The sequence below is a fragment of the Festucalex cinctus genome, chromosome 18 (genome assembly GCF_051991245.1).
Source record: "Festucalex cinctus isolate MCC-2025b chromosome 18, RoL_Fcin_1.0, whole genome shotgun sequence".
NCBI classification, from domain to species: domain Eukaryota; kingdom Metazoa; phylum Chordata; class Actinopteri; order Syngnathiformes; family Syngnathidae; genus Festucalex; species Festucalex cinctus.
The window spans coordinates 14,288,858-14,308,904 of NC_135428.1; the positions used below are offsets into that span (position 1 = coordinate 14,288,858).

Here is a 20,047-nt window from a genome sequence, read left to right on the forward strand (position 1 = left end):
AGTCAAAATTGACAGAATGTCACAGGGTCAGGGTTAAAGAAGGTTTGGTTTCAAGGTTAGATGTAAACAAGTAAAGATTGGGGTGTTTGGTTTAGTCGGGTTGGAGGTTAGAAGGTTTAGGGATGAGAGGTTTGCGGTTTAGTGTTAGTAGGGTTAAGGTAATTTTGAAGTAAGGTAATATCAGTATTTTAGACAAATCCAGCGTCAAGGAGCTAATCACGGGATGAAAGATGACTTCCTGCCAGCGGACTCGACGCCTGCATTCAAATATGACCGCCAGAAGACAGGCGACCGTTGGTCACGGCGAATCCCAACGACATTATGTACCACAGGGGACATCGCATCTACCGCATCTGTTGACATTTAGTACGTCTACACACTTCAATCAAACCACGGCCGTGTCAGTCACAAGGTTGCATCAACAGCCCGCCAATCAAGCAGACGCTGCATGGAGGGAGTCAGAGGGGTGGGGGGTGCATCGGGATTGTCGAAGTCGCGGCTGTAATGTATGCAGAGCACCAACAGAGCCTGATGAGAGTCGTTTAAGGTCAAGGTAGGCCGGCTTTTTTGAAGGGACGGTACCATCGCACAGCAGTCCTTTGAGAGAAGACGGCGGCGAGGAAGAATTGGAGTCTGTTTTTCAGGAAAAGGTTATGCGTCCTTGGGATGGGCTTTTGAGATTGAGAGCATGTTGGAATGTTTACCATTGATTCACAAGGATCCAGTGGGGGAAACGGTAGCTTTGCCGGCATTTGCAGCAGCGTGAAAAGGGCTAGTAGCACCAGATTCAGTGGAAAAAGGGATCGTGATTCCACTGCAAAATAGCTCAAGATTCTTTGTAATCATTTGTATGCATGGACATTTTACGTGGGCCGAGTAGAGCCTTAAATCTGAAACAATTACATCATATCAGAGAATTGAAGTGATTCGACAGTATAATATCAGGACAAACGTAGAACCGCAATAATATTGGTTTGGTTTATTCATTTTTTCCTTTCGAACACATTACAGCTTACATCCGTCACATCACATCACATCATTTGCAACATTGACATCCGAAAGAAGGGCTGACGGGTAGAAGCCGATTGCTTATTCGAGACCCGTCCCCATCGACCCATTACTATAACGCATCAGTCATATACATTATTTAGAATAGTCGTTGATTTTTATCGTTATCCATCCCATCCCAAACACTGCTCGCTCAGTTCATCTTGAATGTCCGTGTGTAAATTGCGGCTAGTCCCAGTCATTTGGAACTGGTGAATCGGTCCCCAGACGCCACCAGCAGGCCCACCCCGCCAGGCGAGCAGCCAAGGCAAGCACATTTCTTCTCTTTCACCAGTAGCGTCTTCGCTGACCTCGGATCAGCTTTCACACATGTTGTGGCTTCCAGAAGAGTAGATCGGCTTGCATTCGGCCAATTGCTTTCAAGCAATTTTTGCCTCGATTCTGGACAGCTCACCACACCACTGTTGCTAGCACTTGTCGATCTGATGACTCCTGTGCGCTGCCCAGCCTCGCTCACCCAGCAGAGTGGCCCACGCCAGCCGCATTCCAGGAACCAGACCACCAACCCCCATTTTGCGTATTGACAGCAGATTCATTGTAGCCACAATACAGCTTTATAAATATTCAAATTTTGAGTGAGTTGATTTTTGTGAAAATAAATTACAAAATGAGTTCTTCCACTTATATTGTTGGTTTGCTGTTCAGCATATTTGTGCCATCCTTGAAAGGGAATTTTTATGCACGAAAACCCTTTGCACCGGAAAAAAAATTGTCCATCCATCCATCTTCTGAACCGCTTACACGTCACAAGGGTCGCGAGTGGTGCTGGAGCCTATCTCAGCTGGCTATGGGCAGTAGGCGGGGTACACCCTGAACTGGTCGCCAGCCAATCGCAGGGCACACAGAGACGAACAACCATACACACACACAAACACACCTAGGGACAATTCAGAGCGCCCAATTAACCTGCCATGCATGACTTTGGAATGTGGGAGGAGTACCCGGAGAAGACCCACACAGGCACCGGGAGAACATGCAAACCCCGCCTAGGAAGGCTGGAGCAAAAAATGTATTTGCTCAAATTTTTTGGGAATGTTCTCGAGGTTACCGTGCCGACTTACTTGGGGTGGCGGATGTCCGGAAGGGAGCGGTTGAGCGAGATGCGATCACTGACGTAGATGTTGAAGCCGTTCTCCCTGTAGGCCAGGTCCACCCGATCGGCCTCGGACACGGGAAAAGGTTTTCCTTGTTCACCGTTTCCTACGGGGAGAACATCAAAAGAATGTCACAGGTACAAAACAGGCCAAATCGTTCCACAATAGGCCGTCTTTATGTGCTCCGTCAAAAATCGAGACGTTCCATTAGCCTATCGTCAATTTGCACAAAAGGCGGCGAGGCCGATCCACTGTCGGAGGAGTTCATCAAATTACACGGAGACGCCGTGTTCCATTAAGCGGGAACGATCTGTCGGCTTTGCTAAAGCGAGCGAGCGAGGGCCCCGTCTTAATAGCTCGTTTCAGAGATCAACTCCTCTAATTAACGTTTTGTTTTGCGCCACGTGAACGGATCGCGTTTACAATCGGGCTAATACGATGCCTAAGAAAGACGGAAGAACGAAGACGCCATATAAAACGAGGACAGGGGTGTCCAAACTGTGGCCGGGGGGCCATTTGTGGCCACCCGACACTTTTAAGCGGCATGTGCTAAAAATGACATCTGCTACTAATGAATAGAACTTTTCTAAATATGCAAATGAGCTGTTTGCAAATGAAAAAGTCACAACATTTCACTTCATAACACTGTGATGAATAAAGATAACGCCTCCACCCCGGCGGCCACTATTTTCGACAACAATTGCTCAGCATCACTGTTTATCCATCATCCCGGTCCCTGCGGTGACGTTAGTTTCTCATTTAAAACAACTGCAGGAGCTCTAATTCCACTCCGGCTCACTTGGCAGTTAAATATTTTTCATCTTATTAACAAGTCAACCGTCTGTTTAATTTGGAGTAAAGAAGGGAAAAAGGTGGGAAGCAGAATTGATGCCAACGCTATTGACTGGTTTTTTGTTTTTTTAATCACCAAGTCAGATGGGTGAACGATTCGTGCAGTGCGCTCTCCCATTAATTTAGGAGGTTATTAAAATAAAAACGAAAGCACTATGTTATTATTCTCTGATGATAATGTTTTGGGCAATTTAGTGTCGCCTATCTGTCTAGTTTGAGGTTTAGTCGACATCTTTTGCACACCAAACCCAAATCATACAAAATAAAATGAATAAAATCAAACCATTTTGCTCTCGAAAGAAACCCAGCACGACGTTAGCCATGGCAAGAGTAGCGACACCCACCCACAACATCAGCATCAAAACAAGGAGTTCAGAACTTTCAGAGTGATTTTTCCCGCGGGTTTTTTCTCACCAACTCGAGCGGCATCCCTGCGGATGGCGTCGTAGTCGTGCCAGTCCGTCCGTCGCACGCCGTCTTGCCCAATCTGGGTGACCTTCCTCATATGGTTTAGTCCCTGTGGATGGGGAGAAGTTGAAAAAGCTTTAATTAAGGTTTTTTCTTTTTTGGGGGGATAATCAACATTCACAATCAATACCACCCGGCCTTCTCATTGGGTAATTGTCATCGCCGATGTGGTCGGTTACCTGATTTGTTCGCTGAGGCCAAACTCGATAATCAAGGCGAGCCGCCAACTTTTTTGTTGCAGAACTTTGCTCTAGTGCGTTAATGCGATGTATGTGTGGGGGAAAAATTCATCTATGAAAGACATCTGGAAATGTGCAAATATGAGCCTTCACATAATACGCATGTCTACCAAATTTCATGTTGCTAAGTCAAACGGGCTCTGGGGGCTGAATTTTATGGTTGAATCAAGATTTTTGTGTTTCACATAGAGTCGTTCAACTTAATGCCAGCACAGACACAATGACAATGACGTGACAATTTCGCAGTTTAGTGTCTGTTTAAAACTAGTTACGTAGTACAACTTAAGTGATTCGAAATTGGTAGAAATGGAACAAAATTGACTTTGAAAGAAAAAAAAATGTCAAATTTGCCCTAATATGGCTGTTTAGGAACAAGATGGAAGACTTCCTGTGTATTTTCGGGCGTTGCTTCTTGAGATTTTTTTTTTTTTTGTGGGTCTACTCATCGTAGTCATCCCTCCCAAATTTCATGTTGCTATGTGGAACCGGATTCGGAGGCTGAAATTTGAAAAAAATAAAATACTACAGGCGCTACTGATCCAGCAACGGCAAAGTGACCCAAAAATGGTCTCTTCGGAACCAAATGGCAGACTTTCTGTGTCTTTTCGGGCATGGCTTCTTGAAACTTTTTTGTGGGTCTACTCATGGTAGTCATCCCGACCAAATTTCATGTTGCTATGTGGAACCAGATTTGGGGGCTGACTGCAAATAAGTACACATAAGCACTAATGAGCTGGAAAGTGCACCTAAAATGGATGTTTCGGAACAAAATGGCAGAAGCAAAAGGTTTTTTTTTTTGTGGGTCCGCACATGATCGACATGCCTGGCAAATGTAATGCTGCCAAGCTTACTGAATTTTCTAAACTTAGTGAGGGCACGACTGACCAGAAAATGGCCAAATGACCCTAACATGACCTTTTTGGAACAAAATGGCAGACTTCCTATCATGTGTTTTTTGTGGCTTGGTGCAAGACTTTTTTTTTTTAAGACTTTTTTTGTGGGTCTCCTCATGATAAGACATGTTGACAAAATCTCACGCTGTAAAGTTAAACCGGCTTCGGGGGCTGAAATTTTCAAAACCAGGCTGGACATGCCTGTAATAGATTATTTGGTCTAAGAATAACAACCGCCAAAGAAATGAAGCAATTTCAAGAAGGAGACCTTTAAAAATATTTGCCTGGGAAACAGATGGGAATGTGGAATGGGGGGCACATGAGGATATAGAGCATCAATTTTTCTTTCTGTTTTTTTTTTTCACCCCACTGGCTCAGTCTGTCACATACACGCAGACAAATGCAGGGAAAGATCTGCGTAAAAAAGTCTAAGTCACTCAGCACTAATGCACAGCAAATGCAAACGGACACATTAATCCGCCATTCAGCTGACTTCAATTCAATTTGGATTTTCCCTCTAATTCCGCATCATATCTGACCTACATGAATCCTCATGAGTAAAAGAGGGAATATGAAAAAGGCCATGAATGGTATGAATAGTTCTTTTTATCAGACGACGCTGTCAAAAACAAACAAACGCAAAAACGCAAATTTCATTCTGTTTGACCGTGTTTGCTGTGTGCCACAGGTCATTTGTGCAGACACACTGCGGGTCAATGGACCAGAATGCATTGCAGCAATAAGAACGACATAAGGAAGAAAAGTCAACACTGGAGTTATGTTCTCGATGTGATTTTGTGTTGTGAAAAGTCTGCTTGGAAGGCCGTGCTGCTGTTTACCCTTTCAGTTGTTTGCCCATTAATCCAAAATTGTGATTATGGCACATTGCAATGTTTGTTATGCTCTATCAAGCAGTATTTGGGCAAAAATAAAATAGTAGTTTTTTTTTTAATTATTCATTCTATAAAGTAATCCCCTGCTATGTCACAGATTTTTTCTTTTAGTTAAACATATGTAATTTTCTATTGTGGAATTCTTGCTAGACCACAAACTACTCATTTTTTTCCCTTATTACAACATAATTTTAGAAAGATTCCAACTGCATTTTTGTAATTATAATTACTATATGAATAATTATTAATTTGGTAATTTTCTTACGACAGCTACAGATTTTTCCAAACAGACATTTTCCTTATTTTCAGAAATTCTTGCTATACTGCTGAAATATATAGTAACATTACTAGGGATGGGCGAGTACCGATACCAGTTATCGGTATCGGGCCGATACCAGCCTTTTTTCAAGTACTCGAGTACTCGTGACACAGACGGTAACAAGCGACCGATGGCAGAGGGGGAAGACGTTAAGTGAGTCGTCCTTGCATGTAACTGGCGCTAGCTTGCAGCAGTTTTTCACCAAAACTTCACCGGTTTGGAAATACTTCAAAATTGTGAATCTTAAACTAAAAGAGCATTTTTGTGTTTTATTTTGAGCGTTAAGACTATTGAAGAGTGACTGTGCTGTTTTTTTTGTTAAAATTAAATGAAATATATTTGTTTAAAAATATCTTTTAGTGATTTTTTTATTTGTCAAAATGTACTACTGGTATCGGCAGTTGGTATCGGTATCGGTGAGTACTGAGGGTCTGAGTATCGGTATCGGTCTGAAAAAAAGTGGTATCGAACATCCCTAAACATTACAATTGTTGACACTTAATATTCCGACTTTTTTTCACCGAATATACTTTCACTCGGAACAATACACATTTTTCCTCGTATCATGACTTTCACTTCCTTTGTGACAAAAATATATTACTGCAGCTTACGGAGAAGTTCTGACCATCTTCTTTGCGTATATAAACGTTTGTATATCATCGTCACGCCAAATTTGGTCAATTACACATTTTGTTCCACAAATGGATACTCTAGGCCAGTGTTTTTTTGTTTTTTTTTTACAAATTCCAATCTAAAATGGTTTGCTCAACGCAATGTAAACAACTCAACAAACAGGTCCTTTTTGTCATAGTTGTTGATTCCGCCCAACTTCAGCTATATATTGCACTGCCCCCGGTGGCCAAGAAGGTGCAGCACAATGTCAATATTATAATGCACACTGTTAATTTTTCTAAATTCAATTTAATGATGTTATTGTTGTTTTAATTGTAATGATTTTATTGCTATTTTCCTTGTTACATTTTTTTTGTTGATGTTCACGTTTGGTTTCATTTCAATGAGGAAATCCAATTTGAGAGAGTCACAAGTGTGGTCATGGAAGGAGTTTCAACTCAAAGCAGGACTTTATTGACTTTTTAAAGGAGATTGTGTTTTCAATTTTAGCACACTGAGTAAGAAAAAACACAAGAAAACAAATAAAACCCTGTGTTGTAAGGAACGCGCTCACCTCCTGTGGTCTTATTTTGATTGAACGGCGATGAGCTTATTCAGAATGATGAGGCGGGTGTCCTCGACAACAAGACAGCGAATCACATCCAGGAAAAAAAAAAACAAAAAAAACGCACGCATCTTTTCATTCTCACCGGCAGCGACCTCGCTAAAAAAACATTGGCAGGATGTGCCTCGCTGACACTTGACAAAAGATACAATGTGGAAAGGAGTGTTTCAAACACACTAACGAGTCTCTGCCGCCGAGCGGAAAACATCAGAAAAAAAAAAAATAATGCCGTCTTCACGTTGTTGCAATCAAAAGCTCCATTCAAAGCTCACAATGCCAACTTTTAATGCAAAAATACATAACACAGCCCCGAAGTAGCAAAGGAAAAACATTATTTTTAAATTGTCATTCAAATAAATAAATAGGACTGCATAGTGAAAAGATGCAAAATTTAAAACGACAACTAAAATTACTCATCTTTTTTTCTAGTAAAATGAGTTATTTAAAACTTGACTTCACAACACTGGAATGTTTGTGTAATGTTACAACTTTAATCTTATAACGTTTTGGCTTTTTAATCTGGAAATACGATGACTTTATTGTCAGATATAATACTAAAATACTGTGTACGTTTTGTGTACAGTTGCAGCTTTAATCTGCAACTACGATTTCATTTTCGTAATGCTCAAGTATGTTTCATGCAGCATGACAACATTGCCTTATTTTTTCCAGGCAATTTATTTCATAACGCTGTACTATGATTTGGTTCGTGTTAGTCTGATAAATTTATAACTTTTTTTTTCCCTGTTAATATTACGACTTTATTTTCATATTATAAAGAGATTTTTTACATTATATTAGGGGTGTTAAAAAAATCGATTCGGCAATATATCGCGATATTACAGTGCACAATTCTCAAATCGTTTTGATATGTGACCGAATTGATATTTAAACATTTTTTTTATGGAAATAGTCAACAAAACATCTTATTTAGGGTTAGGGTTCACACGTTAACCATGAAAGAATGTTATATTAATGGAACATTAACCCTTAATTAAATTATTAACCCCTTTGTTAAATACTGAAATTTCAAATAAATACATTTTCAGACAAATCTTACAGTGTACATGTACACATTTACTAGTGATTAGTATTTTCTAATTTTGGGTACAAAAAAAAAAAAAGAAAAAAAAATCGCAATAATCAACTTATAGATTCGTATCGGGATTAATCGGTATCGAATTGAATCGTGACCTATGAATCGTGATACGAATCGAATCGCTATATATATATATATATATATATATATATATATATATATATATATATATATATATATATATACACATATAGAAATTAATATTAGAATGGTAATCTGATTTTGTTTTGATTTTTCTTGTAATATAACGGCTTTAATCACATTATTTTCGTAATTTTAGAACTTTTTCACGTATTATAACGCCTTTATTTTCATGGTAATGTGATTTTATTTTTTATAATTTTATGATATTGTTCTCATTACTGTTTTTTTCTGCTGATATTATAGCGTTATGCTGATGACATTATGCCAGGAAAGCACATCACAGGCTCGCTGCGAATCTACCCCGCAGCCGCCTCTTGTGAGCAATCTACTTCGCATCTGTTGCCGCCAACAAAAGAGGCGGCGCAAACAAAGCCATTTGTTCGGGACGCGGCCAAATCCCACGGTAAGAGCGATAAGACCGACGACGCATCCCCTTCATTCTCTCAACACCCCGCCGGGGTCGATACTTCCCGTTTTCAGCTTCCTCTCCGCCACCTACTGTGAGCTAGCAGTCGCTTTTTGGTTCCACGCCCCCACTCGTATTCTCATCTTGCTGTGTTGACCCCCCCGAGATGCAATTACTTCGCCACCTCCCACCCCTGCTCGCTCGCGGTCGGCCACTTCTCGCGCCGGCGAGTCAATCAGCAGTGAAAACTTACTTGGAACGCTTTCAGGGCCATCCGCTGCAATGACTCCAACCACACGTAAAATGGCGATTGTAATACGGTGGAGATTAGGTAGGGATGGGCGAGTACCAATACCAGATATTGGAAACAGGCTTCAAGGTAACAAGGACTCGCAATGGCTGCCGATACCCTTCACCGATGTGCTAACTCAATTTGGACTTTATGCGCTTCTCCATCACTGTATTTCGAGCATATACTTACTTTGCATATTTGCCTGCGTTTGCTGAGAAAAATGTTGTTTTTATTTAGTGCATCAACTCATTCACTCGCAGCCATTTTCACTGAAGCAGCAACCCCCTTCACTCACGGCTGTTTTACTGGATTTTGAAAGGCCCACAGAATATTGTGTTCTATTGCTATGAAAACATGCAACCTACCAAAAGAAAGATTAGTCTTTCTTTCACCTGGGAAAAAAAACATATCTGTTTCAATTTTGCAGTAATTAGCATTAGAATATAGCTAAGTTTCATCATTATTCACAAATCTGCTTAGAATTGTGGGGAAACAACTTGTTTTCATCAACAGCCCTGGGTGATCTCTTATACTTTGCTGCCACCTGCTGGCCGTTTTTGTAATTACTACAAATTTTTCAACCGTTTTCTGCATTTGAGTGGCTGCATCAAAGCCTTATGTATGCGCTAGCATAAAAACAAAAACAAAACAAAAACATTAAAAAAAACGTATAAATACGTCTTTGGGACACAATACATTTAAAATAAAACGTATGTATACATTTTTGGGAACAAATGAGTTAATAAGGTCTATTTTACAGGTAACATAGCACTTTTACTTTATTGTGTGGGATATCTACTCACCTGTTGCCTACGTTTAAATACTTATATTTTATAATGCATAGTATTTTTCCTGGATGGTTGGTTCTATTTTATTGTAGTTTTAATTTAATCCATTTAAAAATCTTTGTTATTTTTTTATTTTCAATACGTAAAACAAAAATCATCATTATTGGCTGATATGTAACACTTACATGATGAAACATTTTTCAGCAGTATTGCCCAGCTCAACTTCACAGTGTCATGCTTTACATTTTCACAATTTATTTTCAACAAAGATCTGTCATTGGTTTAATAGATTTTTTATGTTCTAGTATTATCGGTAACTTGGTATCATTATTGATGAGTACTCAAAGAGTTGAGTACTGATATCGATCTGAAAAATAGTGTTAAAAACAACCCTAGAAACGAGTATTTTACCGATTACACCATAGATTAATCAGATAAAAATTGCTTTTGTTTTTGACCACTTGGGGTCGCCTTTGTCACGTTCTCAGGTAGAATCTGTAGTATCTTTTTTGTAACTGAATTACTGAAGTTATTCGATTAATCGTTGCAACCCTACAGTGTGAACTCAAAAATGTAACTGGCATCATCGGAAAAGGAATGACCCAAATTATTACCAACTACAACAAGAATAAAAACGAGTTGGTCACAACTGTGCTTACTTACGAACGACTTTCACTTTTACTTCTGCCTTATTAGAAGAGTTGCGTTTAGATTTACGTAAAAATGGACTCGGTTCCGTGGATTGTCATCGCGACGAGCCACCATTCAGCTTTTGTTCTGCTTGACGATTCGTCAACAAACGCCACAGCAGACAAATTAAGAACAAAAACGCGCGTCTCCGCTTTGTGTTTGGCTGATCCCGCCGGGCTGGTACGGCTGCAGTGGAGTAGCTAGTAAGAGAAAAAATAAAAAAGAAAGAAAGAAATCAATACGCTAATCCCATTCAGCCTTCTCCCACATAAGTCTTGTTAGAGCCGTTTGTAGCGCACATTTGCTTCCCCTTGTTGGTTTGCGTCTGCTTCGCTCGGAGATGACACGGCGAGCGCGGGAAAGCAGCCGAGCGAGATCAGAGCGGATTAAACGCGACAAGACGCGGCCTGATACGCCAGATGAAATAGAATGCCGAGGAACTACATTCATACACTGTGTTGCCCCGGGGGAGAGCGTACGGGGGTTGGGGGGGGGACGGGGGCTCCCCCTCAGCAGTCTTACATTTGAATTTGGATTATTATTGTTTTTTTGTTTCGTTAAAACAGAACAGAAAACACACGGAGGGAGTGTTTTTAGCCAAATCCTCGCCCGTTACTTACAACTACTGGAACAAACGTCACAATGATACATTCAAATTTTCGCGATCTGACAATTTTAAAAAGGTGCTTCAAAAGTTGCATAAACCAGCTTTTATCCCCCCCCCCCAAAAAAAAAAACAAAAAAACAACAACAACATTAGCATTTTCTGGAACACCCATCAATGCTTTCCTAACTTTTTGTGTACATCATGTTGTTACGTTACATCGTTACATTACTTTGCTATGTTACTACGTTAGATTACCTTGTTGTTACTAGGGCTGGGTCTAAAATAACGATATTTAATCGATATTTCTTTTCATAGTCCAATATTGATTCATAAAACCATGAATCGATACTTTTAATATGGCTTTTTCCCGCCCGTAAATTAATATGCCAAATACCCCCAAAAGAAGTAAGGTAAGAATTGGACATAAAAACACAAAATATGGATGCATAATTATGGAGTATGGCTGTGTCACACAGGTAAATTTTTTTATTTTTTTATTTATTAACCACTGGAACCTTTTAGTATAAAATCTGCCACAGGAATGTAAATGTGTGATTTGTGAGAGTGTTTTTGCCACTTTATGTACCGTATTTTCCGCACTATAAGGCGCACCTAAAAGCCTTCAATTTTTTCAAAAGCTGACCATGCGCCTTATAATCCAGTGCGCCTTATATATGGATCAATATTGAGCCGCAACAGGTCTCGCTGTCAAGACGCTATCGGTGACCCTGCATGATCGGTGACGCGCATGCGCAGAAGATCCCGCCATCTTGGATCGCTAGCTAATACTAATACTTTACCTCAGAGAAAATAATAAAACAGCTGTTTATTCATTTTGGGAGTGAATGGAGTTGTCAGAAAGTTGGTTTGTAATCTATTAATAAAGTTTGACTGACCTATCTGACTGTTTTGTTGACATTCCCTTTAGCGCAGCACCATCTAATGGATGCATAACGTAACCCCAGCCTTATATATGGAAAAAGTTTGAAAATATGTCATTCATTGAAGGTGCGCCTTATAATAAGGTGCGGCAAATACAGTACATAGTGCTGTGGTTGTAACTGATTTAAATTATTATTTATGGTTTTGATCAGGTCATGTTCAATAAAACATACATGATACCTGATTAATGTAACTGTATTGGATTCGATTATAAATGAAAATATTCATATTTATAAGAATGCACCAAGTAAGAGAAAGACATTTCTATTTTGCAGCATTGCTACTTCTAGTAAAAGTAAAATTGGTACTGCATGAAATCCTTAACGGAATCGAAAATCAATGTGAATCGTGAATCGAATCGGGCCCTTCTGAATCGAATCAATTTTGGAAATCTGAATCAATACCCAGCCCTCGTTGGCACATGACATTGTCAACTTGTAACGTTGCATTGCGCTACAATTTTACGTTGTTACATCACAATTTTACGCTGTGACATTATATTGCTACATTACGGTGTTCCGAATATGCTGTTATGTTAAATTGCGCTTTTACGTTATGCGGTTATGTAACTTATGTCGTTACATTATGCTGTTATGATGTTGCATTACAATGGTAGATTGCATTACGACATCGATACCGTTACTTTCGACTGTTACGTTACGCTTTTGGGTCGGTCTGTTACATGACATTGCAATGCGTTATGCGGTTACGTTATTAGTACATTGCAATGATACATTGTGCTGTTGCATTGCACCGTTACACCGACTTTGCTTCAAAGTCGTCAGTTTACAATGCGAAGTGTTTCGTTTTCATATTTGTCTGCATTTTCAAGTTACATTGCCTTTGCAACAAAATTGTTCACTTCAGTCCAACATGTAAACGAAGTGTTTCGTTTTGCTCTACAAACTAAGCCCAAACTATTGTATGACTTAATAGAAAAGTTTCTGCGTCAGATCCAAATTTAAGCATGCCATTGTGTAAAAATAATTAAAAAGCCCAGATTTAATTTAACTTTGAAGCTCATTTATGAATAGCTGCCAATTGATAAATGGATCAATTCTGCTGTGATGGCATATCACGTAATTAGCCATTAAGGCTGTTAAAAATCACCAGGGACCACAGAAGCAATCTATGGCGGTGGTGGGGGGGGGGAGGTCCTTTTCTGGGAAGTTAATGAAACTGGTTCCACATGTGTCGACTTTCCATAAAAATGAGATGTGTGCCGTTTAAAAGGTTATTAGGGAGAAGGTCATGCGTGACTCTCAGTTGGAAGGACATTAATAAGCAGCACTTTTCATTTTCATTATTAGTCATTAAACACAGACGGGACTAAATTAAACTGTTAAACAGCCGCCAATAATTGACTAAAGGAAGGACTGCCTTTGTGTATTTAAAAAAAAAACATCATAAAAAATATCTGATGTCTCTAATAATTTGTCTTTGGCCTCTTGTGACAAAAAAATAATGAAATTATTCGGAGTCCAAGACTACAAACTACAACCACAGTATGCATCCATCCATTTTTTTACAACACTTTCCTCATCATTTAACCGAACATGCATGAAAGTCAGTAGGGATAAGGATTTGTTATCAAAAATCGATGAACATTATTTGATATCCCACTTCTCTCACAGACGTCAGCTCGGAAAGGTGCAAACCGACTTGATAAATAAATGCACCCAGCTTCTTTTGCCGAAAGTCCACTGGGATTGCTTCCAACTCGCACGCTACCATATAGAACATGGATGGATGGAGCCCACTTCTCTAGCCTGAAGTAAGCGTCAAAGCACTCTTGTGCTAATTATGGGAAACAGCTGGAAATTATTTGCTAGGTTCTTGAAAATGGTGAAAATTTGATAAGTCAACTTGGATAGGATGCTCCAGCTCACCCGTTTCGCTAATGTGTACACACCGTCATGAATGGATGGATGGATAATAGTCCAGGGTGGACCCCACTTCTCTCGCCAAAATTCCGCTGTATAGGTTCCAGTTATTAAAAATTGATGTAAATTATAAAATCACAATCCCCCCCAAAAGGCTGGATTTTTCTCCAAGGTTGTCGTACTGGCTCACTTTAAGGTGTAGCTCATATTTTTGAGCGATGGGTGAACGAACTTGCCCGAGTTGAGCTTCCATATTATTGCCCGAGCATGGATCAGCACCATGGAGAGTTCCCCAACTCCGCACACCAACCACGCAAAATGTGAGGAACGTATACAGGAAGCACGGGCTCACCTGTGTCTGCTGGCCGCCGCCCGGTCCGTCCGCCGCGGTGGCCGCCGGTCTGTCGAAGACCCGGTCCCGGTACAAGGACCACAGGCCGACGTTGGGGAGGAAGAGGAGAGCCGCGATGAGCAGCCCGGCGAACTGCAGCAGCCGCTTCTCCTTCCGCCTCATCGCTCCGGGAGAACAACAACAAGCCGAATGGGAACGGAGCGGCGGCGGCCGTGCGGAAGCGAGCAAAGCCCGGCTGACTGTCTGGCTCGCTGCTTCTCTCCTCTCTCTTCTCCTTTCTCCTTCCTCCCTCCTCCTCCTCCTCCTCCTCTTCCGCGGACAACTTTCACACTGCAAGCCATACGCCGACTCGCAGCGATTTCAAAGTAATAGGCGCTCGGACGCATACGTCACTTCTGGTAGTGTTTTTCACAATAAGAGCAAGTAATCCGAATTTATTTTAAAACTTTAATTTAAAAAAAAAAAAAAAACTCGCTTCCGTACTAAATAATACTATTACAATTTTTCTAAAGTTGAAGTTGAAATGGTTAAAGTGGCCTTAGGGTTACATGGTACAGAAAAACGTGAAAGCTTGTGACCTTCCATCCATATATATATATATATATATATATATATATATATATATATATATATATATATATATATATATACATACTAGGGGTGTGAATTGCCTAGTACTTGACGATTCGATTCGTATCACGATTCACAGGTCACGATTCGATTCGATACCGATTAATCCCGATACGAATTTATAAGTCGATTGTTGAGATTTTTTTTATTCAAATTTAGAAAATACTAATCAGTAAACTTGTATAGAGTGTAAGATTTGTATGAAAATGTCTTATTTATTTATATGAAACTTCAGTCTAATACAGGTTGTAATCTGTTTGAACAGTATTAAAATAAAATATAAACGCTTAATGTTCCGTTCATATAACATTCTTCCATGCTTAAAGTGTGAACCCTAACCCGAAGTAAGACGTTTTGTTGAATATTTTTCCATTAAAAACGGAAGTTTAAAAATCGATTCAGCCGCCTATTGAATCGATTCGAGAATTGTGCGATGTAGTTTCGCGATATATTGCCGAATCGATTTTTTTTTAACACCCCTAATACATACACATATGCACATACAATGTATAAATAAATATGTTCAAAATACCGGTATATACTTGTACTACTTTTTCCCATGTTGGTGGTGGCCATTATCTATGTGAATTGATGAACTGAACTGATTAAAATGTATATAAAAGTTAAAATAAATATAGAGAGTGTACAGCACCACCTGTTGCTGTGGCATAAATCTGACTATAATTGTGATTGGTTTAGGTTGAGATTTATTTATTTATTTATTTTTTTATATTACAATTATTTACAATATAAAATTTTTAACTATATATGCATTCTGTATGTCGCAATATGTTTCTATGATGGTAGTCGGGCAAAAATTCGGGCTTATCTTTCAAAATGTATAAAATAAAGCAGAAATAATAATTACTTTAAAAAAATAAAATAAAAATAGACAGATTTGAATAGGTTTTTGTGACATTTTACAGTCATTAAAATTAACGCATTCTTTCCCCTCTGTATTTCTCACATTTCCTTGCTTCGTCATGCTTTTTAAAAAAAAAAAATTTTATTGCGAAGGATCACTCACAGCTCTTCCGCCGGGTTCCTGCTGCTCAGTCACGCTTCATGCCGTTCAATTAAAGTACAATGCGAGGCTTATATGCAAGCCCAAGACAGTCAATCAATCAATAAATCAATCAGTCATTCACCCATCAAGTCAATAATGGCCGGCCTTTCCTCATTTTTTCACGATTTCCTTCCGAAGCTCGTGCTCATAAATCCCAGAGCCCCGTTCCCAGACTCATCCATAATTCATGCCACTGGAGACACCCAACCGATTGAATTGTCACAACCGGGAGGGCCGGCGATAAAGCTTTTTTTTTTTTTTTTTTTTTTCCCCTCCCCCCTGCTGGCCGTCCAGAGGTCCGGATTAGGCGGGGTGAGGCGTTCGTCGGCGTGCGTGTTGCGCGTGTGCGGTTGATTGCCTCGGATTTGGAAGGCGCCTCGATTATGAATGGGGATTTGTTAGCGTGTCAGAGGGGGCAAATGGGCTGCCGCTTGAGACAATGATGGATCATCACATGGCGCTTACTGGGGGCGAGGGGTCAAGTTTCCAGCTTTGTCATACAATGTATAGGGCACAACCCCCATTATTTTACACCCAGTGAATGCATAAATCTCGGAGTGTTTACATTCCAGAAGTTTAGATTATTCCGTATTTTCTCCCAGGTGTATGTATGATAGGGGTAAGGCATTTATTAAGTAGAAGTGTTTATCTATCCAATTTCTGACAGTAACAGGCATCTGATAACCATTTCAACTAGTTTAGAAAAACGATGACATATATTTGAGATGAGGCGTTATTTATTCAAATTGATGTACTCGGAAATTAAAGGGGTTGTGGTGTTTATAAGAGCAGAAGAACACTATTGAAGCAAGGCCTGATTAGTCTTTAATTTTGCATCAGAGAGTAATACAATGCACTTCTCGTTAACTCATTTTGACAGTAGTGACATCACTTCCTGTCCCGCCCACTAACTTACGGTCCGAGCCCCGCCCCCTCACTTCCGGTCTAAGTCCCGCCCCCTGCACCCATATTTGGACTTCCTGTGACATCATACTTTCTGTGGTTGAGGTCATGTCCGGACATATCCTGTTTGACCCCGCCAACTAACACCCATATTTGGACTTCCTATGACGTAATACATCCGGTAGTAGTACTTTACATTTCTACTCTTTACTGTGGTAAAGACATCCAGAGCGACACACGGTTGAAAAGGGAAGCATTTATTTGAGGCGAGGTGTTGATTTATTTACACGGACAATGTACCCTCGTGATAAATTGGGGCTATTAGAGTGGAAGTCACTACTTGAGCGGCATCTAATTAGCCTTTGATTGCCACCCTTGATCTCCGGGCAGTTTGTGTCACGGTAAAGATGTCCAGGGCGACACATGGTGGAAAAGGGAAGGGTTTATTTGAGGAAGGCGTTGATTTACTCCAGTGGATGTAGCCCAGGATTAATTGGGGAGTCTACTTATTAGATCGTAGGCTACTATTTTAGAAAGTTTGGCTTTGATTGCTCTACAGCTTTGCAGATGCCAGCTCTACTCTCCAAGCAACAGTCACTTGCATGTGGTGGAAAAAAAGGTTTACTTGAGGTAAGGTGTTGATTTATTCCAGCCTAAAATCAAATGTGTCTCAATGCATCTTTTTTTTTTTTTTGTACCAGTTTGCAATGTAAATTCTAGCCATCGGTCAGTTCCTTTGGAAGCAATTTAACTCACGTAACATCTTTTCAGATGACATGTGACACCTCCAAACTAGCGCAGTGGAGAAAAGGCTAAAATCCTCTTTTCATGCCCTGCTTTGGTCAAATGACACGGAAGTGTTGCTGTTGGTTTACAAGTAGCGCTCATTAACAACTACAAGTAGCAACAGTGCTGACCAGAATCGAGGCAAAAATTTCTTGAAAGCAATGGGCAGAATGCAAACTGATCTACTCTTCTGGAAGCCACAACATGTGTGAAAGCTGATCCGAGGTCAGCGAAGACGCTACTGGTGAAAGAGAAGAAATGCGCTTGCCTTGGCTGCTCGCCTGGCGGGGTGGGCCTGCTGGTGGCGTCTGGGGACCGATTCACCAGTTCCAAATGACTGGGACTAGCCGCAATTTACACACGGACATTCAAGATGAACTGAGCGAGCAGTGTTTGGGATGGGATGGATAACGATAAAAATCAATGACTATTTTAAACTATGTATATGACTGATGCGTTTTGGTAATGGATCGATGGGGACGGGTCTCGAATAAGCAATCGGATTCTACCCGTCAGCCCTTCTTTTGGATGTCAATGTTGCAAATGATGTGACGTGATCGATGTAAGCTGTAATGTGTGAAAGAAAAAAATGAATAAACCAAACCAAACCAAGTGGAAGAACGTGACGTCAGTGTGAACACTGCGCAATGAACTGGCTTCCAATACAAACCTGGCCCACGCACCGCTGTGTGCAAAACAAATGTGTGTTTTTTAATTGAGCCGAATGGCCGTTCGCCGAGCATTACCGCTGGCTCTGTTCCGCTGCAGATAACACAGATAAATGGGGCCAATTAAACGTTAGCCCCCGTGACGAGCCGGTGGCTAACACACCTTTTCTGGGAGTGGACACCGTGCTGTACATTTCCCTCCAGCTTCCGACTCATTACGTGCTAAATGGCGACCTGCCGCAACTGGTACTGAGGCTTTTATTACCGTCGTTATTTTTGATCATCACTTTTAGCTCTAAATGCTCCAAATAATCCTGTTTTTTTGCATGTTTGTGTGTATGTGTGTGTCTAACCACGCTCACAAAATGAGCTGAATGTTTGCTACTTGAGGCCAGTTTTGTATTAGCATGCGGGTATTTTCTGTCCATTTTCTCTCCGCCCTGTGGAATTTCAACTAAACCATGAATAAAAGAGAGAAACTTGCACTTGTGTAATTTATAGTACAAGTGATTCCAAAATATCTAAAAGACCAAATAACACTTGAACACTATAATGGCTTTTTTTTTCTCGTCACTCCTTCCTAATGCACAACTTAACGTCAAATAACGAGTCAACGAGTTTTTTTGTTTATATTATGTTGTTTATATATCTTGCAATTGTTAATACATCGCTTTTAGACAAATTTACAACAATTAGTCTCAAATAGTAGCAATTATGAGCTGTAGTTGTCTTTTAGCAAACACCTTTTCTGCCAAGAGGAAAAAAAAGTGAGCTCCATGAATCAGCAGAAATGACATCACCAAGCTAAGCTTTTTATGCATTTCTTTTTTTCCAGCCATACCGGAAATTTGAATGCAACACTCAACCCATGCGACTGGTTTCTTCTTGACCCGTTAGCATAACAGCTAACACAGCTAGCTTGTATCCTTGAACCAAAAACACAAAAACATTAGCATTGATTTGCAACACTGTTGCACTAACACTAACATTAAATTTATACCCAAACACGATACAAGTTTCTTAATTTAATTATAAGGGTTTTATTCAGCAAAACTGAGATACATGGCAAACAAAATATCCCATAAACCACTGATAGTTGACCTGGACGCATCAAATGATGGTTGTTTACCAGTTTTGCCTCAAAGCGCGAAAAACAAGATCTACGTAAAATAAATGGTCTGTATTTCAAATATGTCATGTAAATTGTCCTCCAGTCCTGAAAAGACCCACATAGCCGCACAAATGACACCATTAGTCAACAGGTTTCGTGACAATAGTGCATTTGTTACAGCTTATACGGACTCAAAAGGAAACACCAAGGGTGATTCAGCGTCCATTCCGCCGGTGATAAAGCACAGCCCGGCCGCCGTTCCGTGGGAAATTTATGCGTGTAAGCGCCCTTTCGTAATGCCGCGAAAAGGTCGACGAGTGGTAATTCACCAGAGGAATTACACTTTCGCACGGCAAATCGGCCATGACTGGTGTGCTGAGTGGAAGCAGAATTTGCTTTATGGCTCCGCGCTCATCCGACACTTGCTATCTCATCTTTTTCCCCCTTCTTTCTATCTGGCTGAATATGCAGCAATCGTTCACGCAGGGGGGACAATGAAGGCGACCAGTGTCATGTTAAAAATAAAAACTAGAATCGCATTTAGTAGAGCGCAGAACTCCGTCAAGGCCAAATGGGAAATTCGTGTTATTACCAAAGGACGGACTGTGCCATTGTGC

The 20,047-nt window shown here is 40.3% G+C and overlaps 1 protein-coding gene across 3 annotated transcripts in view; it reads right to left on the bottom strand.

Moving 5' to 3' along the window:
• LOC144005792 (polypeptide N-acetylgalactosaminyltransferase 10-like) overlaps window positions 1–20,047 on the bottom strand; it is a 66,869-nt gene that overhangs the window by 21,168 nt on the left and 25,654 nt on the right. For 2 of the 3 annotated variants that reach the window (XR_013279654.1, XM_077504114.1), the window contains exons 1-3: window positions 14,267–14,549; window positions 3,429–3,531; window positions 2,130–2,268 (exon numbers count right to left, since the gene is read on the bottom strand). Coding sequence is in view for 1 of the 3 variants with exons in the window: in XM_077504114.1 (XP_077360240.1) it covers window positions 2,130–2,268; window positions 3,429–3,531; window positions 14,267–14,428 (404 nt within the window). In the remaining 2 variants the exon portion in view is untranslated. Of the gene's footprint in view, window positions 1–2,129; window positions 2,269–3,428; window positions 3,532–14,266; window positions 14,550–20,047 lie in introns of those variants that run through there. The other variant, XR_013279655.1, reaches the window with a different exon arrangement.